Source organism: Necator americanus, chromosome V (assembly GCF_031761385.1).
Source record: "Necator americanus strain Aroian chromosome V, whole genome shotgun sequence".
NCBI classification, from domain to species: Eukaryota; Metazoa; Nematoda; class Chromadorea; order Rhabditida; family Ancylostomatidae; genus Necator; species Necator americanus.
Window position 1 is genome coordinate 996,100 of NC_087375.1, and position 27,266 is coordinate 1,023,365.

A 27,266-nucleotide genomic window follows, 5' to 3' on the forward strand; every position below is an offset into this window, starting at 1 on the left:
ATAATCGCTAACCTTTTCGGTGAACTGCCGCTTCTGATCCTTAGATTCATAGGTTTGTAGAGAATTTTCGCAGTGATACTCACAAAGTGGAAGGTGTAGCGCCGTCGATAGGAGATTCCGCTGCAGTTGCTCGATCGACCGTTGGTTTGAAGCTGCCCCAGTGCCCTTTATCTTCTCAAAAATAAATTGCTACCAGACTTTTCTGGTACACATCCACCATCACCACAAACACACGCACAGACCACACATCACTGAACACGCACACAAACGCCTCACGTCCCTGTAAAGTGCGTTCCTAACTCCAGCAATTACTCGGGAGGACCTAACTTCGGCAATCTTCCCATACACCGCTTTTATAGAGGTCTTACTTAGTTAGATACTTAGATGACCCGTTTTCACCAGACGTTTGGGTCCCAGCATCTTTTCCACTCATTTCATTCCCTTGCTATTGTCATCCAAGACGTTTTCAAGTTTCGTGAGTGACGTTGACGAAGTCTTTGTGCTGTATCCAGCTGAGCTCTCAGCTTGCCCATCCGTGCAGGGAACATATCACGCCATTGCTTCTAGGCTTGTAAAACCGTGAGCGACCAATTTACTTGCATTCCATATACATTTCGCTGGGTCGTGAAGGCGGGCCATTGCTCTTAGGTCACGGCTGCGGAGACCGGCTAGGTGTTTTGTTCTGGATAGATAGATACACGATTTTGAATATCCAAGATAATTCTGCTTCTGTTTGATGTAGCTACATATAATAAAGCGTCTTGATTTTTCTAACCGCTGAAGCCCCATAAACAAATGTGTTTTCGAGATATTTCGAAGTATTTCGTGCTAAAACTTGCTAGTCTTTCTTTTTCCGGATAAGTTAATTTTCTAAATCAATAAACGTTCCTCTTATTTTTTCGACTTTACCTTTCTGCACCCTTTTGGGAGTCACAGAAAATCTAGTTGTAGATTAAACTGGATCTTGAATTCAGAGGTCTAGCTCTTTATCGTTTGTCAGATCATCTGAAGTTTATTTCAAACATAATAGAATATATATATATAATATAGAATGATATAAATATATAAATGAATTGTATTTGTCGTAGATTTCACTTTTATTCTTCTGAATTCCTCAGAATAAGTCATCTTATAAGTAAATGTATCAATAGCTCTTTTTTGTAAACTTGACTTAAAAGTTTAGTGAAATAAGGTCTCATGTGCTATAAAAACAACGAACTTTCGAACAACGGACGGTTTCTAGTTGCGATTAGCGTATTCGATACGAAATGTCATTAGAAAGGGAGGAGCAGAAGTGCTATAAAATGTTTTAATAGTAGTTCTTTAAACTTACTTTCTAAAGCGCTGCGTGTGACTTTCATTCTAGTCAAAGTAATGCTGGATAGGGTTTCTTCAAAGCTCCATCATAGCTTGAGAAGGAGGGAAAACTTTTGCTGTCACAGCTGCCCATATGTTCGGCGGAGCATACATGCATTGTGTAACTAACACAGATGTCTCGGCCGACCTACCTTCCCCACCTGGTTTGAAATTTTGGAGCACGTTTATAGGAGATACCATTTGCTCTGGACGTGGTGCTGCTCCCATTTGTTAGTAGGCAGTTCAGTTTCCTTTTTAAATGGAGCTACATCTTGTGCATCCTAAAAACACTCCTGCGCTTCAAAAAAAAAAAAAACTCGAAATGATGGGAAGTTTTCGGAAATTGTATGAATTGTTTTTCCGAAGGATCAATTGAAGATGAATTGAAGAGGACGACTAATATGTTTTGAAGTGAAATGTATTAATAATGACCTATACTCAATAGAAAATAAAAAATGGTGCATTTTTCGTCACTGTAGCCAATTTTAGTCTGTCATCTTATCATCACGGTTATCACTCTTATCGTGACAGGGCAATGTGATTGGCGTGGAACTAGGGGAAGATGGAAAATCACAGTTTCCCTGTGACTTCTTGAAAATGGGGACTTCGCTTAGTACTATTGAAGATGTCCACCTCCTTACTGTACCTTCTTACTTTGAAAGAAGGTTTTCTCAACTCACGAGCCCTTGGTTCTTATTCTCCTCTCATTTCCGAAAAAGAAACTATTTCTTTACGTCGAGGATCTACTATTCTAAGCAATGTTCAGCTTTTTCATGTCAGATCATTCCTATGATTGGTCGAGAATTGTAATTTCTGATGAAGGTATCACTGGCTGACGAATTCCTGAGGTGCATTTCCATTTTAGGAGTACATTTCAAGAATAGAATCACTATTCGCAAATCGCGGACTTGAGGCGAATTACACCTTAGATCGTATACTCCGCTTCGAATACTGCACATAAAAAAGATTGTAACGTAGTCAACCATTTGAGGACAAGTATTCGAGTTCCTAGTACATTTTGCTTATTTATTTATTCATTTCCACGCATCTAAAGATGCGCCCAGTAGAAAAGGAAAAAAGAAAAACAAACAAAAGCAAAAAAAAAAGGAAAAAAAGAAGGAAAAAAGCAATGACCGACTGAAGTACCGGAGAGATATACAATACAGAGCAAGATAACGTTGTTTAAGCAGATTCGCTTGATGAGATAGTCCATTTTGAATCGTATTCTTTCTTTTAAAGGGCCATTCAGTTGGTGTGGGATCACTTTACGAAGCTGAAACAATCATCATGCTATGTAATAACGGGCTTAGTTTGTCACCTGTGTGTGTATGTGTGTGAAACGAAATTCCAGAATCCCTTGCGATAGGTCTTACTGGGTCGGATTGGTGCGCCGACGCCACAAATCCATAAGACGGGGTGTGACGGATCCCTCAGCGTCGGATTAGATGTTCGGTTGTTCTGCGAATGTTTCTAACGCATTTAGAAAGAAGACTATGGAAAGCGTTGTTAGAATAACACAAATCTAATTTCACGTAAAATCCCACTACTATTTATTCATTGGTCAGTGAAGGGGAGCGAAGCAAACACCATAGAAAGTCTGATGTCCGGTTTTCGCAGGACGTTCAGACTGTTAAATTAATAAAAATGTAGGGGTAATCCTAAGCTATTGATTCCCTTTTTGCATTTCACAAGACTGCCCTGTTTTGTTATCGGGATTGCGAACGTTTCTACAGGTGATTTTTTTCTGTTTGGATTGATCTGTTTGTCAGATATTGAGGCCGGTACTGCTGGAATTATTACGTTTGAGAGAGAAACCAATATTAATAGAATGCATTTTCAGGAACGAGTACCGATTTATGTAAGGCGAGGTGAACCGAAGGACCTCGACATCCGATTCGTTGCTGACGATTCTGAAGATGGCCATAATCACTCACTAACTATTGTTTCAATTGAACCGAGTGATGCTGGAGAATATGGGGTGATCATCGATGGCAGATACACCACTGTCACTAAAATAGTCGTTACAGGTAGGTGATCGAATACGGGAATGATTTTGAATTAGCGTTTAGAGATTGTGCTCATACAGTATAATCGTTAATTTTTCGGCAAAAAACGAAAAACTCGAGGATCCGCATTTGTCTCGTTTTTTTCATAACACACCTCAATTTGATTTCTATTATAAAAATCTATACATCAATAGATTCACGTGTGCGCAGCTCTATTGATTGGATATAGATAGAGCCTCTTAAAATCTAAAAAAAAATACTTAAATACTTTTTGAAGAAATTACCTGTGGCTACACATTAGTAAGGCTGAGTCCAAGTTAATTGCACCTCAAGGATGTACTCGTGTACTTCTCTTTATAACAAAAGATTAGTAAAGCTGTTTCGTTGTTGTTTTGTACAGGACTTTTATTTGTCGGCTCTCTTGGATACGCTCAAATTCATAACGTCTTTTTTTTCTGGTCCAAAAATGAATCCTTTTTGAGGAAAGATAAATTTAACACATTGAAGATATTGAATGTAAGCTCCTCCTCGCGAAAGAGTCGAAGCTATTTGAATATTATTTCATTTCAAAATTTGGTTTATCAGAAAAGTGAAAGTACGCATGAATTCCGAAATTCGGTTGCTTGAAGTTTCGTTAAGTGATTAGCTCAAAATCGGAAGAGTGCGAAAATTTGATTATTCGAAAAAAAACTTTTCCTGTATGTATACTGTATATGTATTTCTGCCCACTGGTTGACACTTTCCAATACTTTTACAGTAGTTTTTGAACCATGTCTTTTTCGCGTATGTATATCACTTCGCGCCGCAGTGTCCATCATACCAGAAGAAGAAGCGTAACAAAGACTGCTTGCACTTCTGAAATTTCGCATTTTTCGCATAAACTATATAGGGACTCCCGTAATCTCTCTACGACAATATATTTCAGAGTCGGAAGTTTTCACGCAGTCCATTTTTGAAGAGCCAGAAGTTGATGTTTCGCTGCAAATGTACTCAGTTCGAGATGACGCAAGTGTGGATTTGGTAGAGAAGCGGATAACTGTTTTGGAAAAAGATGTTCATGACGAAACGAGAGCAACTCAGGAAATCACGCATCTATTTGCTTCAAAAGGTATGATTTGATGTTTAGACACCACCTTATGTGGTAATAAACTATTTTTTTGTTACTCCTTTGGAGAAATTTAGTGGGATAAGAAACATACTATTTTAGAAATTAAAAAAAAATGTATGACAGAACAATTCATTTTGTCGACTTGATCCTCTTCAGTAAAGAGTAAGGAAAAACTGCTTTTCTCTATCACTCATCTCGCAGTTCTTGTTTTCTTTAATGATCCATTATGCACAACCCCAATCAGTTGCTCTGCTATATTTCTTGGAACATTTTTTATTCAGTCTAATCTGAATCTAATTACGGTCCAAAATATTGTTTGACGAAGACAAGTTAGATTGTGAAGCTTTTTCCATTAATTTTTCTTTATTTCTGCATAAGTAAGATCTTTCCTTGTATTATCAATGTTTAAAGATTTAACACGCAACTATAACGACCATATTTGTGTGAAAGGAAACTGGTGCTATGCTAAACTTACACTAATTTTTTAAAGGATTCTCAGATAACTGCTTTATGTTGTCTACATCGTTTATCATGTGCTCTAATCTTTACAAATTCATTTTTTTTTCTGTTTGGTGACTACTGAACATTAAGTGAAAGTGGACAAGAAATATTATATTGATATATTATGTGAATATTATCTATTACGTGTATGTGGAATTATTAGGAATATTATTTACGTTTGGGCGGGTATGGCGCAATCGGTTAGAGATGCGTTGTAGCCACACGGTCGATGGTTCGAAACGGGCCTAGTGGAAACCAAGCCTTTCATTCTTTCGTGGCAAATAAATTGGTACCTGTCTGGGAGGACAAAAACAATGACCTTTCATATCGGGTCGTTCCCGCAAGTCATTGTGTAGGCCAACACGTTTTCCAAAACCTCAACGATTACGAACTGCAGTAAAACGCGTTGGCGCATTCCAAGTGGATTGTTACGCCACTGACCTTATCCTTTATCCTTTTATTATTTACGTTCATATCGAGATTTTCTATTGTAAACATCATTTGCAACAATGTCAATTTCCGCCAAGCCTTAAGATTAATTTGAGTTCAACTTTACTTCTGTGCCTTAGTTCATCAAAAATGCAATGCAGATAGTATATTATCTTGGTCATTTTTTCAAAAAAAAAATTTCCTTTGTGGCTTCTTGAAGAGCGAAAAAAGTAACTTGAGCATGATGAAAATAAAGGAAATAGGGCAGGTAACGCGAAAACAAGAAAAGTTGATGAGTTGCTCTCTTCAAATTACTATCCTAGAATTACTATCCTTACGCCTCTTTGAGTGGAACGGACATTTTTCAAAGAAAAAAAAAACCATATAATATCCTCGGAGGAAGCTCCCTGCAGAATTTCCGTTGGTTAAAATGTGTTGTTAATTTTTTAAACGTTTGAAATCTTGCCTGTTTCAGAACAGCCAGTGGAGAATGGTTTTGATTTCGTGGACATCATTGACGAGGCGGATGATGAGTACAGAAAGGAAGAGTTCTACGTGGAGAAAATTGATGAGACCGCCTTCGGAGCTGCAGCTGCGGTTGCAGTTGAAATGACTGAAAAATTGTTCCAAGATACATTTGTGGAACTTGAAGAAATCCAGAGAAGGGGTGAAGTGATTAGCTATGCACAAGAAAAGGGCAGCGCGGCAAGTACACCTGAATCCGAGCAATTTGAAGAAATCGCAGATGTTTGCGTTGAATTCCCTACTTCTGACGAAGATATTCCTTCACCAAAAGAACAGAGACATGACGAAGAGACAATAAAATTTAGCGATGAAGAGCATCACTTTGTTGCGACCTTAGTTCGAGACTCCATCAATGACGCAATGAAGGAAGCTATCACGATTGAGATAACCACGTCAAGTATTCATGACGAAGTGACGTTCCAGCAAAAGCAAGAAGACGGCGATAGAGAGATCCCGTTTGCCGACAGTTCCGCTACGACTGTAGAGGAACAATCGCTTGATACCCAAAAAGAGGACATTCAGACGATTACTGCAGTGGAGACGATTACTTCTCTAAAACATGAACAAGAAAAAATAGAATCAAAAGAAGAAATTAGAGTTGTTCGGGACCTCGATGATGTACCTCATGCAGACGACGCGGCTGTTTCCATTCCGTTATTTAAGAAAGAAACAATAGCTTCAGAAATGAGTTATGGCCAAGAATCCGCGGCGCTACTCTCAGCAGATGTTGGGAAAATTCAGTCTGAAGAAGTGCTTATACCTTTAGAACTTTACAAGGATCCACCAAGTTACTCTGTAGAGCGGTCAGTGCCGCGGGCGAGGAAATGCAAGTTAACGGTGTTTTTAACTTTTGACGAGAAGTATGACCTGCTGCCCGTTCAAGAAGTTCAACTCTCTATCGATTTTAACGCTCCTCCGGAAGCTGAAGTTACGGAAGTCATACTTTCGCAAATAATGTACGAAGATGATGGTACGTTCATTAATGTTTATTACCAGGCACCTTCTTATGTTCTCCTTCATAAAATCGCTTTAAAACACGAGGAATAAAAGTCACAAAATTATACACTGCACAAATATGTGCTTCTGCGAAATCAGTGCTTCACACCCACACATAGTTTGTGCCGAATGTGTTCAGCCGGATGGGCACAATGTGCCTATCGAAAATGAACGCTCCTCTGCTCGACTCACACTCAGTTTTTTTCTATCCTGCTCGACCAGAAAATGAACTCTTCCGCAGCGTTCTAATTCTCTCATTTTTGCCAGATTTTCATTTTTTTTTTTGAGTATAATATTGCATGAATAGGGTTGATTTTCCTTAACAAAAAGCATTTAGGCTAGTTTTATGCTCTTTTTTCGCTCCTAAGGCCGAGACAGTAGCTTGTGGAATCTAGGATACGCCATCGATATTTGATTGTTCGCTTGTGAACGCAGCGTTTATACAGTGGTGGGGCGTTCAAACGTACCTTTCACCACATACAAGTAAACCAAAAATAGACGAGATTCTCGAGACAGAGTACTCAAAAAATTACATTTTAATTGGAACTCTTTCAGAAGCATCAACAATAGAAGATACATTAACATCATTGTCAAGCAGCTGTCTCTACACTGTTCCGGAATTTTTGGTTCCTCTCAAGAACAGTTATGAAATCCGTGAGAAATCTCGTGCACTGTTCAAAGTGGTCGTCAAAGGAGTCCCTTTGCCACGAATAGCTTGGTTCCATAACGATAATCTCCTCAATCCTGAAAAGTAAGTAGTTGTGGTGGTCCTTCTAAGTTCGTTCTATTCACGTAGTGAAAAGTAGTGACGAACAAAGTTCTATAAAGCGGAGTAATTTCGGTCTTAGCACATTTGAACGGGAAAATTTCTTTTAATGAGTTTGAAACATGGACGTTGAAAGCAGTTGTTGATAGCTTGAATGAGTATGAGAAACAATCTTGTTCTAGGATTTTTAAACACCAACGACCTAGTTTGTTTGCTGTTTGCTTGTTGGAAAAGAAGCACTTGCAGGAACATTTTAAACATTGTGTGCGAAGACGGCGTGAGTTTCTTGGAGATATGCGAATGCACCGAAAAATGGAGTGGTGTTCTTACATGCGAAGCAATGAACTCAGCTGGCACGTGCAAAGTCAAGTCGGAGATTTCTGTTACACCAGAGGGTATAGATCCATACGTGGTTCAACACTATCGATTCCAGTGTTTATACCTACACGTGCGTGATTTTTCAGAACGAGAAGAGTTGCCAGTAGAAATTCATCTTGACGGGATCCCCTGTCAGACGGATGTTGAATTCGTTGTCCCATGTTTGAAGCAGAGTGAATTCAGGGCGGCTTCTTTCAGTGTTGAGGTTTGTTTGTTCTGATTTCGACTCATTATTTGATCTTCGTTTTGTGGCCACTTCAACGTTTTGTATTGGGTTTGATCTAATCTACTTCGATGATAGATAGTAACTTGTTTTGTAAGGGAAGAAAACTCGACACAGAGATTATGGAGAACGTTTGAAAAGCAAGTACTTCTTTTCCTCATTGCCCTTCAGTTTGGTTTACTGTTCTGCTCTCCTTACTCGATCGACTCTTCCTCAAAGCGGTCCTACCTCTCCAATTTCTCATAATCAGCAGGTTTTTAAAGGTCGTTGAACCCTTAAAAATCTTTATAACAAGAAGATATCTGCTTGTAGTTCCTCGATGCGATATTAATTTGAAATTCTGAATGATTTCTATGTCTACCTTTATTTTCTATGTTTCAATCCACATATGCATATGTTTTGTTGATTGCTCAGTCAACAATGTCTGAATCTGAGCTGAGCTTTTATATATTGAATCATAATCATTCCTTTCACTTCATTCACTTTTGGGGGATTTATTGCGGTTCTTAGCGAAAAATCTGGATAAGACACTGGATATTTGACGCTACTCCTCTTTTCGTTTGCTAGTATTTTCGGAATCTTTTCACCAAAAGCATCGGTTGAAAGTTTTTTTTTTGACACGCTTCTTGCATTTTGATACGATTACCCAGACAATTTTGCTTTGATTCTTTACGGAAACACTCTTACTTTCTTTCCCTTCATTGCCAAGAGTAATTTCGCTGCCATACACTTATATGTACATTAAAATCTCCTGTTATGAACAGCAACGAATTCACGTTTAGTGAAGTTTTTAGGAAATATTACTAACAAATCTGCTGGTCATCTGCCTTTGATCAACCTAAAACTTTCCAGGAAGACTTGCAACCTACAAGATCCATTTCACCTTTTGAGGATGAAAATTTGTCTGAGCTAAGCATATCTTCTGCAACAGGACAGTCACCTGCATTCACAGTGGCATTGCCACCACAAGTTTATTCTAAGGTATGTAGCACTCTTATATTATGCAGAATTCCAGACAACCCCTGTAAAAACGAATTTTTCTTAGCTCAACGAAAGTATCCAACTGAAGTGTTCTTTCACGGGACAACCACTACCATCTGTGACATGGGAAAAGGATGGAAATCTTGTGGACTTAAATAAGTAAGTTGTTTCATTTTACCCCGGCACGTCAACCCGCTATACCAAGTGTGCAGTACAGTGCTACGTATATTTCGCGAGATCAATACAGTGAAATTACATAGAATGACAATAGCGCAATATATACACGACAACATTGACTAACATGATTAAAGGCATCACCCCACGAATCTGAGGTGGTGCAGATTTCAGGTGAAGTATTCGTATACGGGATGGGAGACTATGGAGAGAGGGGTGATTCCGTCCATTTCGTCCTAATTGTCGTAAAAAACGGCCTGGAAGATGCGGCGCCGCACAAGGCTGGCGCGCTCCAGTCGAACTCCCTGTACAAAATATTGCGCCAAAACGCCTGAAGCCGTATCTTCCGGGCCGTTTTTTTTACGGCAATTAGGAAGAAATGGACGGAATCATCCTCCTCTCCGTAGTCTCCCATCCCGTATACGAATACTCCACCCGAAATCCGTACCACCTCAGATTCGTGGGGTGATGTCTTTAACATGTATACGGCTCCAGCAAATAGAATAGAGTGTGCTTTATTATGTACTTCACTTTTTTGCAGAAATTACACAATTATAACGGAAGATGGAATTACAATACTCCGGCTCGAGTATACCACTCTAGAAGATAACGCAATATTTTCTTGTACTATTGCGAATAGTTTCGGGATGCTGACGTCTCAATGTAGAGTTATTGTAGAAGGTAGGGATTGAATACTCCAATATATTAAACATTAATTTGGATGTCAACACTTATTTGATAACGAATACAAAACAGAGAATTCAACTGTTATTTTCCAGACGATGTCCATGTTCACAAGAATGTTGCAATCAGGGTAATTTGCGATCGAGAAAGTGCAAGCGCTGAAGTGAATGCGGTATTGAATGGACCCTCACAGATGGAAACGAAATTTTCGACACCACCTGCTGTAGACAAACAGAAGGAGTTGGAAGAAGAAACTATAACTGAGAACGAAATTCAGGAGATTAGCTACGGGCAGGCCCCCTATTTCCAGTTACCACTACAAGACGGTTATTTCGCAGGCAACAAATGTGTTCTCAAATGCATTGTGGTGGCTACACCACCTGCACAAGTACAGTGGATTGTAAATGAAGAGATGATAACAGATGACGAGTAAGTTTGAGTATGAAATTACCCAATTACTTCTTTAACTCTTTTTGAATAACTTTACTCATTTTTTGGATTTATTCCAGAAACCATCGTGTCATTATTGGGGATGGAATTGCAATTCTGCAGATTCTCAATATTTCCTGTGAGGAACTCAAAATAAGTTGCACAGCAATTAATATCTATGGAAAGTCGGCGACGACTTGTCACCGTACAAGGTCCACCTTCAAATTGGAGAACGAAATACCGCAGAGTCCATTCTTCATCCTGCCCCTCAAAGATATCGAATGCTGCGAGGAGGAAGTCCAGCTGAAGTGTGTGCTATCCGGAGAACCACTCCCTAAAATAACATGGATCGTCAATGGAAAAGAGTTAAAAGAAGAGTACGTTTTCTTCCTGATATTTTCGTCTCAATATTTGAAAAATGGTTGGAAAAATATCATAAGCAATCAGAAACTTGTTTAGAGATTTATGTTAAAAATTAAATTTTTAGTCTTAAGTGAGTACAAAAACATCCGTCAAAAAGCTTTGTTTCGCAACTCTCTCGTAGCTCAGAGCACGGGAATTACGGATCAATCCGTTGAGAGCCTGTCCTAGCAACTACCTGTGCGCTGCTCATGGATACACAGGGTAAAAAATGATGCTAGGGAAGTGGCGCTGTCTTTATTTGTGCGACCGACGACTTGCATGAGTAGCCAGCTGCATTTACAAGATCAAAGCATTGAACTACGACTGCCTAACACAACTGTTGCCTTCCAAGTATTTTATATCAATAAACTGCCTACTCAAACTTGTTGTGGTAGGTGTTAGGTTACGTTAATGATACTGATCACAAAGGATTTACATGATAGTCAAATCAACAACTGCTTCGAGCACTTCAGATTTCCACATTTTTTTTTGAAATCTATGCTCTTGTGGTCATCTGAAATCAATGTTGCGAAGCTTTAGCAAGAAGAGAATCATGCAATAGCATGGGTCTAACGCATAGGCAAGAAATTGGAGGAGAACAATATTTCAAAGCTGTGAAAGTTTGTTTAATTAAGTTTTGTAAACATTTGCAATGACTATACATTTCTATATAGTGATAGCAAAAAACTTCACTTGATCTGGAAGTCTAAAAAGAATGTATGATGCATTAAAAAAAGATTTCAGGTGCGGAGCCAGCATCTATGAAGACGGAATCACACTACTGTCGCTAAAAAACCTGAAAAAAGGCGAGACAAAGGTGGTTTGCACTGCAGAGAACAAGAAAGGTAGATGCACAACCACCTGCACTGTAACGAGAACTAGCCAAAGAGAAACGCGCAAACACGAGGAACAAGCTGGGGAGGAAAAACAAGAAGAAAAAGAGGAAGACCTCGCCTCCGAAACACTATGTCTCAGAAGTGAAGAAAGGATAAAAAAACAAAAACAGAAAGAGGACATCAACATTTCTACGCCAGAAACTCAAGAATTACAGATCGCAGAATGCAAACACCTTACTACCACAAAATTAGTATCAGCGGAAATCGAAAAAATCATTGTTGAAAAGGGTGAAAGAGAACAGCAGAAGGAAGAGGTCGCGCTTACCCCTCCAGGCACTACTGCAGAAAAGACTGTAGAATTGGTTACTGCAGCACCAGAAGACAAAACAGAAAAAGTGCAGTTTTCAGTCAGTGAGAAAGTGCCAGAGAAGGTCGAAGAAATCACCGTTGAAAAGACTGAGCAGAAGGATGAAGCCGTTGTTGTGGCTCCAATCACTGCTGCGGAAAAGACCGAACAAGAAGTGGATGCTGTGGCAGAAGAGAAGAAACCAGCAGAAATAGAGAAGGTTCCTGTTTCCGAGACAGTCCCAGAGAAGGTCGAAGAAATCGCTGCTGAAAAGACTGAGCAGAAGGATGAAGCCGTTGATGTGGCTCCAATCACTGCTGCGGAAAAGACCGAACAAGAAGTGGATGCTGTGGCAGAAGAGAAGAAACCAGCAGAAATAGAGAAGGTTCCTGCTTCCGAGACAGTCCCAGAGAAGGTCGAAGAAATCACCGTTGAAAAGACTGAGCAGAAGGATGAAGCCGTTGTTGTGGCTCCAATCACTGCTGCGGAAAAGACCGAACAAGAAGTGGATGCTGTGGCAGAAGAGAAGAAACCAGCAGAAATAGAGAAGGTTCCTGTTTCCGAGACAGTCCCAGAGAAGGTCGAAGAAATCACCGTTGAAAAGACTGAGCAGAAGGATGAAGCCGTTGTTGTGGCTCCAATCTCTACTGCGGAAAAGACCGAACAAGAAGTGGATGCTGTGGCAGAAGAGAAGAAACCAGAAATAGTGGAAAAGCGAGGCGAGGAGTTGGTTGTAGAACAGAAAGAAGTCATCGTTGAGGAACGAGAAGGCGAAGCCACTATTACAGTCGAGATAGAGTTGAGAAGACAAGAGGAAGCGTCCGGTCTCGAGATCGACCTTCTGGTCAACGCCTACGACAGTGGCACCACCACCGCTGCGTCCGCTCCAAAGAAGAAAATAACCGAGGAAAGAAAAGAGAAACCTGAAGATGAGAAGGTTCCAGCTACCGAGACAGTCCCAGAGAAGGTCGAAGAAATCGCTGCTGAAAAGACTGAGCAGAAGGATGAAGCCGTTGTTGTGGCTCCAATCACTGCAGCGGAAAAGACCGAACAAGAAGTGGATGCTGTGGCAGAAGAGAAGAAACCAGCAGAAATAGAGAAGGTTCCTGTTTCCGAAACAGTCCCAGAGAAGGTCGAAGAAATCGCTGCTGAAAAGACTGAGCAGAAGGATGAAGCCGTTGTTGTGGCTCCAATTACTGCAGCGGAAAAGACCGAACAAGAAGTGGATGCTGTGGCAGAAGAGAAGAAACCAGCAGAAATAGAGAAGGTTCCTGTTTTCGAAACAGTCCCAGAGAAGGTCGAAGAAATCGCTGCTGAAAAGACTGAGCAGAAGGATGAAGCCGTTGTTGTGGCTCCAATCACTGCAGCGGAAAAGACCGAACAAGAAGTGGATGCTGTGGCAGAAGAGAAGAAACCAGCAGAAATAGAGAAGGTTCCTGTTTTCGAAACAGTCCCAGAGAAGGTCGAAGAAATCGCTGCTGAAAAGACTGAGCAGAAGGATGAAGCCGTTGTTGTGGCTCCAATCACTGCAGCGGAAAAGACCGAACAAGAAGTGGATGCTGTGGCAGAAGAGAAGAAACCAGCACAAATAGAGAAGGTTCCAGCTACCGAGACAGTCCCAGAGAAGGTCGAAGAAATCACCGTTGAAAAGACTGAGCAGAAGGATGAAGCCGTTGTTGTGGCTCCAATCTCTACTGCGGAAAAGACCGAACAAGAAGTGGATGCTGTGGCAGAAGAGAACAAACCAGAAATAGTGGAAAAGCGAGGCGAGGAGTTGGTTGTAGAACAGAAAGAAGTCATCGTTGAGGAACGAGAAGGCGAAGCCACTATTACAATCGAGATAGAGTTGAGAAGACAAGAGGAAGCGTCCGGTCTCGAGATCGACCTTCTGGTCAACGCCTACGACAGTGGCACCACCACCGCTCCGTCTGCACCGAAGAAGAGAATAACCGAGGAAAGAAAAGAGAAACCTGAAGATGAGAAGGTTCCAGCTACCGAGACACTCCCAGAGAAGGTCGAAGAAATCGCTGCTGAAAAGACTGAGCAGAAGGATGAAGCCGTTGTTGTGGCTCCAATCACTGCAGCGGAAAAGACCGAACAAGAAGTGGATGCTGTGGCAGAAGAGAAGAAACCAGCAGAAATAGAGAAGGTTCCTGTTTCCGAAACACTCCCAGAGAAGGTCGAAGAAATCACTGTTGAAAAGACTGAGCAGAAGGATGAAGCCGTTGTTGTGGCTCCAATCTCTACTGCGGAAAAGACCGAACAAGAAGTGGATGCTGTGGCAGAAGAGAAGAAACCAGAAATAGTGGAAAAGCGAGGCGAGGAGTTGGTTGTAGAACAGAAAGAAGTCATCGTTGAGGAACGAGAAGGCGAAGCCACTATTACAATCGAGATAGAGTTGAGAAGACAAGAGGAAGCGTCCGGTCTCGAGATCGACCTTCTGGTCAACGCCTACGACAGTGGCACCACCACCGCTCCGTCTGCACCGAAGAAGAGAATAACCGAGGAAAGAAAAGAGAAACCTGAAGATGAGAAGGTTCCAGCTACCGAGACAGTCCCAGAGAAGGTCGAAGAAATCGCTGCTGAAAAGACTGAGCAGAAGGATGAAGCCGTTGTTGTGGCTCCAATCACTGCAGCGGAAAAGACCGAACAAGAAGTGGATGCTGTGGCAGAAGAGAAGAAACCAGCAGAAATAGAGAAGGTTCCTGTTTCCGAAACAGTCCCAGAGAAGGTCGAAGAAATCGCTGCTGAAAAGACTGAGCAGAAGGATGAAGCCGTTGTTGTGGCTCCAATTACTGCAGCGGAAAAGACCGAACAAGAAGTGGATGCTGTGGCAGAAGAGAAGAAACCAGCAGAAATAGAGAAGGTTCCTGTTTTCGAAACAGTCCCAGATAAGGTCGAAGAAATCGCTGCTGAAAAGACTGAGCAGAAGGATGAAGCCGTTGTTGTGGCTCCAATCACTGCAGCGGAAAAGACCGAACAAGAAGTGGATGCTGTGGCAGAAGAGAAGAAACCAGCAGAAATAGAGAAGGTTCCTGTCGAAGTTTGTTTTCGAAACAGTCCCAGAGAAGGTCGAAGAAATCGCTGCTGAAAAGACTGAGCAGAAGGATGAAGCCGTTGTTGTGGCTCGTCCCGGAAGGTCGAAGAAATCGCTGCTGAAAAGACTGAGCAGAAGGATGAAGCCGTTGTTGTGGCTCCAATCACTGCAGCGGAAAAGACCGAACAAAAGTGGATGCTGTGGCAGAAGAGAAGAAACCAGCACAAATAGAGAAGGTTCCAGCTACCGAGACAGTCCCAGAGAAGGTCGAAGAAATCACCGTTGAAAAGACTGAGCAGAAGGATGAAGCCGTTGTTGTGGCTCCAATCTCTACTGCGGAAAAGACCGAACAAGAAGTGGATGCTGTGGCAGAAGAGAAGAAACCAGCACAAATAGAGAAGGTTCCAGCTACCGAGACAGTCCCAGAGAAGGTCGAAGAAATCACCGTTGAAAAGACTGAGCAGAAGGATGAAGCCGTTGTTGTGGCTCCAATCTCTACTGCGGAAAAGACCGAACAAGAAGTGGATGCTGTGGCAGAAGAGAAGAAACCAGCAGAAATAGAGAAGGTTCCTGTTTCCGAAACAGTCCCAGAGAAGGTCGAAGAAATCGCTGTTGAAAAGACTGAACAGAAAGATGAAGCCGTTGTTGTGGCTCCAATCACTGCAGCGGAAAAGACCGAACAAGAAGTGGATGCTGTGGCAGAAGAGAAGAAACCAGCAGAAATAGAGAAGGTTCCAGCTACCGAGACAGTCCCAGAGAAGGTCGAAGAAATCACCGTCGAAAAGACTGAGCAGAAGGATGAAGCCGTTGTTGTGGCTCCAATCACTGCAGCGGAAAAGACCGAACAAGAAGTGGATGCTGTGGCAGAAGAGAAGAAACCAGCAGAAATAGAGAAGGTTCCTGTTTCCGAAACAGTCCCAGAGAAGGTCGAAGAAATCGCTGCTGAAAAGACTGAGCAGAAGGATGAAGCCGTTGTTGTGGCTCCAATCTCTACTGCGGAAAAGACCGAACAAGAAGTGGATGCTGTGGCAGAAGAGAAGAAACCAGAAATAGTGGAAAAGCGAGGCGAGGAGTTGGTTGTAGAACAGAAAGAAGTCATCGTTGAGGAACGAGAAGGCGAAGCCACTATTACAATCGAGATAGAGTTGAGAAGACAAGAGGAAGCGTCCGGTCTCGAGATCGACCTTCTGGTCAACGCCTACGACAGTGGCACCACCACCGCTCCGTCTGCACCGAAGAAGAGAATAACCGAGGAAAGAAAAGAGAAACCTGAAGATGAGAAGGTTCCAGCTACCGAGACAGTCCCAGAGAAGGTCGAAGAAATCGCTGCTGAAAAGACTGAGCAGAAGGATGAAGCCGTTGTTGTGGCTCCAATCACTGCAGCGGAAAAGACCGAACAAGAAGTGGATGCTGTGGCAGAAGAGAAGAAACCAGCAGAAATAGAGAAGGTTCGCTGTTTCCGAAACAGTCCCAGAGAAGGTCGAAGAAATCGCTGCTGAAAAGACTGAGCAGAAGGATGAAGCCGTTGTTGTGGCTCCAATTACTGCAGCGGAAAAGACCGAACAAGAAGTGGATGCTGTGGCAGAAGAGAAGAAACCAGCAGAAATAGAGAAGGTTCCTGTTTTCGAAACAGTCCCAGAGAAGGTCGAAGAAATCGCTGCTGAAAAGACTGAGCAGAAGGATGAAGCCGTTGTTGTGGCTCCAATCACTGCAGCGGAAAAGACCGAACAAGAAGTGGATGCTGTGGCAGAAGAGAAGAAACCAGCAGAAATAGAGAAGGTTCCTGTTTTCGAAACAGTCCCAGAGAAGGTCGAAGAAATCGCTGCTGAAAAGACTGAGCAGAAGGATGAAGCCGTTGTTGTGGCTCCAATCACTGCAGCGGAAAAGACCGAACAAGAAGTGGATGCTGTGGCAGAAGAGAAGAAACCAGCACAAATAGAGAAGGTTCCAGCTACCGAGACAGTCCCAGAGAAGGTCGAAGAAATCACCGTTGAAAAGACTGAGCAGAAGGATGAAGCCGTTGTTGTGGCTCCAATCTCTACTGCGGAAAAGACCGAACAAGAAGTGGATGCTGTGGCAGAAGAGAACAAACCAGAAATAGTGGAAAAGCGAGGCGAGGAGTTGGTTGTAGAACAGAAAGAAGTCATCGTTGAGGAACGAGAAGGCGATGCCACTATTACAATCGAGATAGAGTTGAGAAGACAAGAGGAAGCGTCCGGTCTCGAGATCGACCTTCTGGTCAACGCCTACGACAGTGGCACCACCACCGCTCCGTCTGCACCGAAGAAGAGAATAACCGAGGAAAGAAAGAAGAGAAACCTGAAGATGAGAAGGTTCCAGCTACCGAGACACTCCCAGAGAAGGTCGAAGAAATCGCTGCTGAAAAGACTGAGCAGAAGGATGAAGCCGTTGTTGTGGCTCCAATCACTGCAGCGGAAAAGACCGAACAAGAAGTGGATGCTGTGGCAGAAGAGAAGAAACCAGCAGAAATAGAGAAGGTTCCTGTTTCCGAGACACTCCCAGAGAAGGTCGAAGAAATCACTGTTGAAAAGACTGAGCAGAAGGATGAAGCCGTTGTTGTGGCTCCAATCTCTACTGCGGAAAAGACCGAACAAGAAGTGGATGCTGTGGCAGAAGAGAAGAAACCAGAAATAGTGGAAAAGCGAGGCGAGGAGTTGGTTGTAGAACAGAAAGAAGTCATCGTTGAGGAACGAGAAGGCGAAGCCACTATTACAGTCGAGATAGAGTTGAGAAGACAAGAGGAAGCGTCCGGTCTCGAGATCGACCTTCTGGTCAACGCCTACGACAGTGGCACCACCACCGCTGCGTCCGCTCCGAAGAAGAAAATAACCGTGGAAAGGAAAGAGAAACCTGAAGATGAGAAGGTTCCAGCTACCGAGACACTCCCAGAGAAGGTCGAAGAAATCGCTGCTGAAAAGACTGAGCAGAAGGATGAAGCCGTTGTTGTGGCTCCAATCACTGCAGCGGAAAAGACCGAACAAGAAGTGGATGCTGTGGCAGAAGAGAAGAAACCAGAAATAGTGGAAAAGCGAGGCGAGGAGTTGGTTGTAGAACAGAAAGAAGTCATCGTTGAGGAACGAGAAGGCGAAGCCACTATTACAGTCGAGATAGAGTTGAGAAGACAAGAGGAAGCGTCCGGTCTCGAGATCGACCTTCTGGTCAACGCCTACGACAGTGGCACCACCACCGCTGCGTCCGCTCCGAAGAAGAGAATAACCGTGGAAAGGAAAGAGAAACCTGAAGATGAGAAGGTTCCAGCTACCGAGACAGTCCCAGAGAAGGTCGAAGAAATCGCTGTTGAAAAGACTGAACAGAAAGATGAAGCCGTTGTTGTGGCTCCAATCACTGCAGCGGAAAAGACCGAACAAGAAGTGGATGCTGTGGCAGAAGAGAAGAAACCAGCAGAAATAGAGAAGGTTCCTGTTTCCGAAACAGTCCCAGAGAAGGTCGAAGAAATCACCGTTGAAAAGACTGAGCAGAAGGATGAAGCCATTGTTGTGGCTCCAATCTCTACTGCGGAAAAGACCGAACAAGAAGTGGATGCTGTGGCAGAAGAGAAGAAACCAGAAATAGTGGAAAAGCGAGGCGAGGAGTTGGTTGTAGAACAGAAAGAAGTCATCGTTGAGGAACGAGAAGGCGAAGCCACTATTACAATCGAGATAGAGTTGAGAAGACAAGAGGAAGCGTCCGGTCTCGAGATCGACCTTCTGGTCAACGCCTACGACAGTGGCACCACCACCGCTCCGTCTGCACCGAAGAAGAGAATAACCGAGGAAAGAAAAGAGAAACCTGAAGATGAGAAGGTTCCAGCTACCGAGACAGTCCCAGAGAAGGTCGAAGAAATCGCTGCTGAAAAGACTGAGCAGAAGGATGAAGCCGTTGTTGTGGCACCAATCACTGCAGCGGAAAAGACCGAACAAGAAGTGGATGCTGTGGCAGAAGAGAAGAAACCAGCAGAAATAGAGAAGGTTCCTGTTTCCGAAACAGTCCCAGAGAAGGTCGAAGAAATCGCTGCTGAAAAGACTGAGCAGAAGGATGAAGCCGTTGTTGTGGCTCCAATTACTGCAGCGGAAAAGACCGAACAAGAAGTGGATGCTGTGGCAGAAGAGAAGAAACCAGCAGAAATAGAGAAGGTTCCTGTTTTCGAAACAGTCCCAGAGAAGGTCGAAGAAATCGCTGCTGAAAAGACTGAGCAGAAGGATGAAGCCGTTGTTGTGGCTCAACACTGCAGCGGAAAAGACCGAACAGAAGTGGATGCTGTGGCAGAAGAGAAGAAACCAGAGAAGGAGGTCGTTTTGACAGAGAGGTCGAGATCGCTGCTAAAGACTGCGTTGGGGCGTGTGTTGGGGGGGCGGAGGTTCCTGTTTAGCGAGGTAATCGCTGTAAGTGGGAGTGGTTGGGGATGAAGCCGTTGTTGTGGCTCCAATCACTGCAGCGGAAAAGACCGAACAAGAAGTGGATGCTGTGGCAGAAGAGAAGAAACCAGCAGAAATAGAGAAGGTTCCTTTTTCGAAACAGTCCCGGAAGGTCGAAGAAATCGCTGCTGAAAGACTGAGCAGAAGGATGAAGCCGTTGTTGTGGCTCCAATCACTGAGCGGAAAAGACCGAACAGAAGTGGATGCTGTGGCGAAGAGAAGAAACCAGCGAAATGAGGTTTCCGAGACACTCCCAGAGAAGGTCGAAGAAATCACTGTTGAAAAGACTGAGCAGAAGGATGAAGCCGTTGTTGTGGCTCCAATCTCTGCTGCGGAAAAGACCGAACAAGAAGTGGATGCTGTGGCAGAAGAGAAGAAACCAGAAATAGTGGAAAAGCGAGGCGAGGAGTTGGTTGTAGAACAGAAAGAAGTCATGTTGGACGGAGAGGACGAAGCCACTGTTGCAGTCGAGATAGGTGAGAAGAAAGAGGAAGCGTCCGGTCTCGAGTCGACCTTCTGGTCAACGCCTACGACAGTGGCACCACACCGCTGGCCGCTCCGAGAAGAAAATAACCGGGAAAGGAAAGAGGAACCTGAAGATGAGAAGGTTCCCCGAGACAGTCCCAGAGAAGGTCGAAGAAATCGCTGTTGAAAAGACTGAACAGAAAGATGAAGCCGTTGTTGTGGCTCCAATCACTGCAGCGGAAAAGACCGAACAAGAAGTGGATGCTGTGGCAGAAGAGAAGAAACCAGAAATAGTGGAAAAGCGAGGCGAGGAGTTGGTTGTAGAACAGAAAGAAGTCATCGTTGAGGAACGAGAAGGCGAAGCCACTATTACAGTCGAGATAGAGTTGAGAAGACAAGAGGAAGCGTCCGGTCTCGAGATCGACCTTCTGGTCAACGCCTACGACAGTGGCACCACCACCGCTCCGTCTGCACCGAAGAAGAGAATAACCGAGGAAAGAAAAGAGAAACCTGAAGATGAGAAGGTTCCAGCTACCGAGACAGTCCCAGAGAAGGTCGAAGAAATCGCTGTTGAAAAGACTGAACAGAAAGATGAAGCCGTTGTTGTGGCTCCAATCACTGCAGCGGAAAAGACCGAACAAGAAGTGGATGCTGTGGCAGAAGAGAAGAAACCAGCAGAAATAGAGAAGGTTCCTGTTTCCGAAACAGTCCCAGAGAAGGTCGAAGAAATCACCGTTGAAAAGACTGAGCAGAAGGATGAAGCCGTTGTTGTGGCTCCAATCTCTACTGCGGAAAAGACCGAACAAGAAGTGGATGCTGTGGCAGAAGAGAAGAAACCAGAAATAGTGGAAAAGCGAGGCGAGGAGTTGGTTGTAGAAAGAAAGAGCGTGTTGAGGAACGAGAAGGCGAAGCCACTATTACAGTCGAGATAGAGTTGAGAAGACAAGAGGAAGCGTCCGGTCTCGAGATCGACCTTCTGGTCAACGCCTACGACAGTGGCACCACCACCGCTCCCTCTCCCCGAAGAAGAGAATAACCGAGAGAAAGAGCTGAAGAGGAATGAGAAGGTTCCAGCTACCGAGACACTCCCAGAGAAGGTCGAAGAAATCGCTGCTGAAAAGACTGAGCAGAAGGATGAAGCCGTTGTTGTGGCTCCAATCACTGCAGCGGAAAAGACCGAACAAGAAGTGGATGCTGTGGCAGAAGAGAAGAAACCAGCAGAAATAGAGAAGGTTCCTGTTTCCGAGACAGTCCCAGAGAAGGTCGAAGAAATCGCTGTTGAAAAGACTGAACAGAAAGATGAAGCCGTTGTTGTGGCTCCAATCACTGCAGCGGAAAAGACCGAACAAGAAGTGGATGCTGTGGCAGAAGAGAAGAAACCAGCAGAAATAGAGAAGGTTCCTGTTTCCGAAACAGTCCCAGAGAAGGTCGAAGAAATCACCGTTGAAAAGACTGAGCAGAAGGATGAAGCCGTTGTTGTGGCTCCAATCTCTACTGCGGAAAAGACCGAACAAGAAGTGGATGCTGTGGCAGAAGAGAAGAAACTAGAAATAGTGGAAAAGCGAGGCGAGGAGTTGGTTGTAGAACAGAAAGAAGTCATCGTTGAGGAACGAGAAGGCGAAGCCACTATTACAGTCGAGATAGAGTTGAGAAGACAAGAGGAAGCGTCCGGTCTCGAGATCGACCTTCTGGTCAACGCCTACGACAGTGGCACCACCACCGCTGCGTCCGCTCCGAAGAAGAAAATAACCGTGGAAAGGAAAGAGAAACCTGAAGATGAGAAGGTTCCAGCTACCGAGACACTCCCAGAGAAGGTCGAAGAAATCGCTGCTGAAAAGACTGAGCAGAAGGATGAAGCCGTTGTTGTGGCTCCAATCACTGCAGCGGAAAAGACCGAACAAGAAGTGGATGCTGTGGCAGAAGAGAAGAAACCAGCAGAAATAGAGAAGGTTCCTGTTTCCGAGACAGTCCCAGAGAAGGTCGAAGAAATCGCTGTTGAAAAGACTGAGCAGAAGGATGAAGCCATTGTTGTGGCTCCAATCTCTACTGCGGAAAAGACCGAACAAGAAGTGGATGCTGTGGCAGAAGAGAAGAAACCAGAAATAGTGGAAAAGCGAGGCGAGGAGTTGGTTGTAGAACAGAAAGAAGTCATCGTTGAGGAACGAGAAGGCGAAGCCACTATTACAGTCGAGATAGAGTTGAGAAGACAAGAGGAAGCGTCCGGTCTCGAGATCGACCTTCTGGTCAACGCCTACGACAGTGGCACCACCACCGCTGCGTCCGCTCCGAAGAAGAAAATAACCGAGGAAAGGAAAGAGAAACCTGAAGATGAGAAGGTTCCAGCTACCGAGACACTCCCAGAGAAGGTCGAAGAAATCGCTGCTGAAAAGACTGAGCAGAAGGATGAAGCCGTTGTTGTGGCTCCAATCACTGCAGCGGAAAAGACCGAACAAGAAGTGGATGCTGTGGCAGAAGAGAAGAAACCAGCAGAAATAGAGAAGGTTCCTGTTTCAGACAGTCCCAGAGAAGGTCGAAGAAATCGCTGTTGAAAAGACTGAACAGAAAGATGAAGCCGTTGTTGTGGCTCCAATCACTGCAGCGGAAAAGACCGAACAAGAAGTGGATGCTGTGGCAGAAGAGAAGAAACCAGCAGAAATAGAGAAGGTTCCTGTTTCCGAAACAGTCCCAGAGAAGGTCGAAGAAATCACCGTTGAAAAGACTGAGCAGAAGGATGAAGCCGTTGTTGTGGCTCCAATCTCTACTGCGGAAAAGACCGAACAAGAAGTGGATGCTGTGGCAGAAGAGAAGAAACTAGAAATAGTGGAAAAGCGAGGCGAGGAGTTGGTTGTAGAACAGAAAGAAGTCATCGTTGAGGAACGAGAAGGCGAAGCCACTATTACAGTCGAGATAGAGTTGAGAAGACAAGAGGAAGCGTCCGGTCTCGAGATCGACCTTCTGGTCAACGCCTACGACAGTGGCACCACCACCGCTGCGTCCGCTCCGAAGAAGAAAATAACCGTGGAAAGGAAAGAGAAACCTGAAGATGAGAAGGTTCCAGCTACCGAGACACTCCCAGAGAAGGTCGAAGAAATCGCTGCTGAAAAGACTGAGCAGAAGGATGAAGCCGTTGTTGTGGCTCCAATCACTGCAGCGGAAAAGACCGAACAAGAAGTGGATGCTGTGGCAGAAGAGAAGAAACCAGCAGAAATAGAGAAGGTTCCTGTTTCCGAGACACTCCCAGAGAAGGTCGAAGAAATCACTGTTGAAAAGACTGAGCAGAAGGATGAAGCCGTTGTTGTGGCTCCAATCTCTACGGCGGAAAAGACCGAACAAGAAGTGGATGCTGTGGCAGAAGAGAAGAAACCAGCAGAAATAGTGGAAAAGCGAGGCGAGGGTTGGTTGTAGAACAGAAAGAAGTCATCGTTGAGAAAGAAAGCCACTATTACAGTCGAGATAGAGTTGGAAGACAAGAGGAAGCGTCCGGTCTCGAGATCGACCTTCTGGTCAACGCCTACGACAGTGGCACCACCACCGCTCGTCGCCCGAAGAAGGAATAACCGAAAAAAGAACCTAAGTGAGAAGGTTCCAGCTACCGAGACAGTCCCAGAGAAGGTCGAAGAAATCGCTGTTGAAAAGACTGAACAGAAAGATGAAGCCGTTGTTGTGGCTCCAATCACTGCAGCGGAAAAGACCGAACAAGAAGTGGATGCTGTGGCAGAAGAGAAGAAACCAGCAGAAATAGAGAAGGTTCCTGTTTCCGAGACACTCCCAGAGAAGGTCGAAGAAATCACTGTTGAAAAGACTGAGCAGAAGGATGAAGCCGTTGTTGTGGCTCCAATCTCTACTGCGGAAAAGACCGAACAAGAAGTGGATGCTGTGGCAGAAGAGAAGAAACCAGAAATAGTGGAAAAGCGAGGCGAGGAGTTGGTTGTAGAACAGAAAGAAGTCATCGTTGAGGAACGAGAAGGCGAAGCCACTATTACAGTCGAGATAGAGTTGAGAAGACAAGAGGAAGCGTCCGGTCTCGAGATCGACCTTCTGGTCAACGCCTACGACAGTGGCACCACCACCGCTCCGTCCCGAAGAAGAGAATAACCGAGGAAAGGAAAGAGAAACCTGAAGATGAGAAGGTTCCAGCTACCGAGACACTCCCAGAGAAGGTCGAAGAAATCGCTGCTGAAAAGACTGAGCAGAAGGATGAAGCCGTTGTTGTGGCTCCAATCACTGCAGCGGAAAAGACCGAACAAGAAGTGGATGCTGTGGCAGAAGAGAAGAAACCAGCAGAAATAGAGAAGGTTCCTGTTTCCGAAACAGTCCCAGAGAAGGTCGAAGAAATCACTGTTGAAAAGACTGAGCAGAAGGATGAAGCCGTTGTTGTGGCTCCAATCTCTACTGCGGAAAAGACCGAACAAGAAGTGGATGCTGTGGCAGAAGAGAAGAAACCAGAAATAGTGGAAAAGCGAGGCGAGGAGTTGGTTGTAGAACAGAAAGAAGTCATCGTTGAGGAACGAGAAGGCGAAGCCACTATTACAGTCGAGATAGAGTTGAGAAGACAAGAGGAAGCGTCCGGTCTCGAGATCGACCTTCTGGTCAACGCCTACGACAGTGGCACCACCACCGCTCCGTCTGCACCGAAGAAGAGAATAACCGAGGAATAGGAAAAGAGAAACCTGAAGATGAGAAGGTTCCAGCTACCGAGACACTCCCAGAGAAGGTCGAAGAAATCGCTGCTGAAAAGACTGAGCAGAAGGATGAAGCCGTTGTTGTGGCTCCAATCACTGCAGCGGAAAAGACCGAACAAGAAGTGGATGCTGTGGCAGAAGAGAAGAAACCAGCAGAAATAGAGAAGGTTCCTGTTACCGAGACAGTCCCAGAGAAGGTCGAAGAAATCGCCGTTGAAAAGACTGAGCAGAAGGATGAAGCCGTTGTTGTGGCTCCAATCACTGCAGCGGAAAAGACCGAACAAGAAGTGGATGCTGTGGCAGAAGAGAAGAAACCAGCAGAAATAGAGAAGGTTCCTGTTTCCGAAACAGTCCCAGAGAAGGTCGAAGAAATCACCGTTGAAAAGACTGAGCAGAAGGATGAAGCCGTTGTTGTGGCTCCAATCTCTACTGCGGAAAAGACCGAACAAGAAGTGGATGCTGTGGCAGAAGAGAAGAAACTAGAAATAGTGGAAAAGCGAGGCGAGGAGTTGGTTGTAGAACAGAAAGAAGTCATCGTTGAGGAGCGAGAAGGCGAAGCCACTATTACAGTCGAGATAGAGTTGAGAAGACAAGAGGAAGCGTCCGGTCTCGAGATCGACCTTCTGGTCAACGCCTACGACAGTGGCACCACCACCGCTGCGTCCGCTCCGAAGAAGAGAATAACCGTGGAAAGGAAAAGAGAAACCTGAAGATGAGAAGGTTCCAGCTACCGAGACACTCCCAGAGAAGGTCGAAGAAATCGCTGCTGAAAAGACTGAGCAGAAGGATGAAGCCGTTGTTGTGGCTCCAATCACTGCAGCGGAAAAGACCGAACAAGAAGTGGATGCTGTGGCAGAAGAGAAGAAACCAGCAGAAATAGAGAAGGTTCCTGTTTCCGAGACAGTCCCAGAGAAGGTCGAAGAAATCGCTGTTGAAAAGACTGAACAGAAAGATGAAGCCGTTGTTGTGGCTCCAATCACTGCAGCGGAAAAGACCGAACAAGAAGTGGATGCTGTGGCAGAAGAGAAGAAACCAGCAGAAATAGAGAAGGTTCCAGCTACCGAGACAGTCCCAGAGAAGGTCGAAGAAATCACTGTCGAAAAGACTGAGCAGAAGGATGAAGCCGTTGTTGTGGCTCCAATCACTGCAGCGGAAAAGACCGAACAAGAAGTGGATGCTGTGGCAGAAGAGAAGAAACCAGCAGAAATAGAGAAGGTTCCAGCTACCGAGACAGTCCCAGAGAAGGTCGAAGAAATCACCGTTGAAAAGACTGAGCAGAAGGATGAAGCCGTTGTTGTGGCTCCAATCTCTACTGCGGAAAAGACCGAACAAGAAGTGGATGCTGTGGCAGAAGAGAAGAAACTAGAAATAGTGGAAAAGCGAGGCGAGGAGTTGGTTGTAGAACAGAAAGAAGCATCGTTGAGGAGCGAGAAGGCGAAGCCACTATTACAGTCGAGATAGAGTTGAGAAGACAAGAGGAAGCGTCCGGTCTCGAGATCGACCTTCTGGTCAACGCCTACGACAGTGGCACCACCACCGCTGCGTCCGCTCCGAAGAAGAAGAATAACCGTGGAAAGGAAAGAGAAACCTGAAGATGAGAAGGTTCCAGCTACCGAGACACTCCCAGAGAAGGTCGAAGAAATCGCTGCTGAAAAGACTGAGCAGAAGGATGAAGCCGTTGTTGTGGCTCCAATCACTGCAGCGGAAAAGACCGAACAAGAAGTGGATGCTGTGGCAGAAGAGAAGAAACCAGCAGAAATAGAGAAGGTTCCTGTTTCCGAGACACTCCCAGAGAAGGTCGAAGAAATCACCTGTTGAAAAGACTGAGCAGAAGGATGAAGCCGTTGTTGTGGCTCCAATCTCTACTGCGGAAAAGACCGAACAAGAAGTGGATGCTGTGGCAGAAGAGAAGAAACCAGAAATAGTGGAAAAGCGAGGCGAGGAGTTGGTTGTAGAACAGAAAGAAGCCATCGTTGAGGAACGAGAAGGCGAAGCCACTATTACAGTCGAGATAGAGTTGAGAAGACAAGAGGAAGCGTCCGGTCTCGAGATCGACCTTCTGGTCAACGCCTACGACAGTGGCACCACCACCGCTCCGTCTGCACCGAAGAAGAGAATAACCGAGGAAAGGAAAGAGAAACCTGAAGATGAGAAGGTTCCAGCTACCGAGACACTCCCAGAGAAGGTCGAAGAAATCGCTGCTGAAAAGACTGAGCAGAAGGATGAAGCCGTTGTTGTGGCTCCAATCACTGCAGCGGAAAAGACCGAACAAGAAGTGGATGCTGTGGCAGAAGAGAAGAAACCAGCAGAAATAGAGAAGGTTCCTGTTTCCGAAACAGTCCCAGAGAAGGTCGAAGAAATCACCGTTGAAAAGACTGAGCAGAAGGATGAAGCCGTTGTTGTGGCTCCAATCACTGCAGCGGAAAAGACCGAACAAGAAGTGGATGCTGTGGCAGAAGAGAAGAAACCAGAAATATAGTGGAAAAGCGAGGCGAGGAGTTGGTTG

General features: G+C 44.6%; 1 protein-coding gene across 2 annotated transcripts in view; it reads left to right on the forward strand.

Moving 5' to 3' along the window:
* The window catches only part of RB195_012619 (uncharacterized protein), a gene marked incomplete at both ends in the record, with an annotated part of 63,981 nt that overhangs the window by 24,453 nt on the left and 12,262 nt on the right, over nt 1–27,266 (forward strand). The window contains 26 exons of one of the 2 annotated variants that reach the window (XM_064202072.1): nt 3,197–3,383; nt 4,288–4,470; nt 5,876–6,895; nt 7,477–7,672; nt 7,934–8,082; nt 8,152–8,270; nt 9,141–9,269; nt 9,334–9,428; nt 9,985–10,124; nt 10,223–10,556; nt 10,637–10,933; nt 11,703–15,183; nt 15,245–15,279; nt 15,350–16,625; nt 16,690–17,431; nt 17,518–19,536; nt 19,592–20,220; nt 20,279–20,943; nt 21,046–22,534; nt 22,593–23,472; nt 23,527–24,001; nt 24,064–24,683; nt 24,770–25,402; nt 25,488–26,151; nt 26,257–26,527; nt 26,592–27,200. In XM_064202072.1, coding sequence (XP_064057955.1) covers nt 3,197–3,383; nt 4,288–4,470; nt 5,876–6,895; nt 7,477–7,672; nt 7,934–8,082; nt 8,152–8,270; nt 9,141–9,269; nt 9,334–9,428; nt 9,985–10,124; nt 10,223–10,556; nt 10,637–10,933; nt 11,703–15,183; nt 15,245–15,279; nt 15,350–16,625; nt 16,690–17,431; nt 17,518–19,536; nt 19,592–20,220; nt 20,279–20,943; nt 21,046–22,534; nt 22,593–23,472; nt 23,527–24,001; nt 24,064–24,683; nt 24,770–25,402; nt 25,488–26,151; nt 26,257–26,527; nt 26,592–27,200 — 17,337 coding nt within the window. Of the gene's footprint in view, nt 1–3,196; nt 3,384–4,287; nt 4,471–5,875; nt 6,896–7,476; nt 7,673–7,933; nt 8,083–8,151; nt 8,271–9,140; nt 9,270–9,333; nt 9,429–9,984; nt 10,125–10,222; nt 10,557–10,636; nt 10,934–11,702; nt 15,184–15,235; nt 15,280–15,349; nt 16,626–16,680; nt 17,432–17,483; nt 19,537–19,585; nt 20,221–20,278; nt 20,944–21,045; nt 22,535–22,592; nt 23,473–23,526; nt 25,403–25,454; nt 26,152–26,256; nt 26,528–26,582; nt 27,201–27,266 lie in introns of both variants that reach the window. The other variant, XM_064202074.1, reaches the window with a different exon arrangement.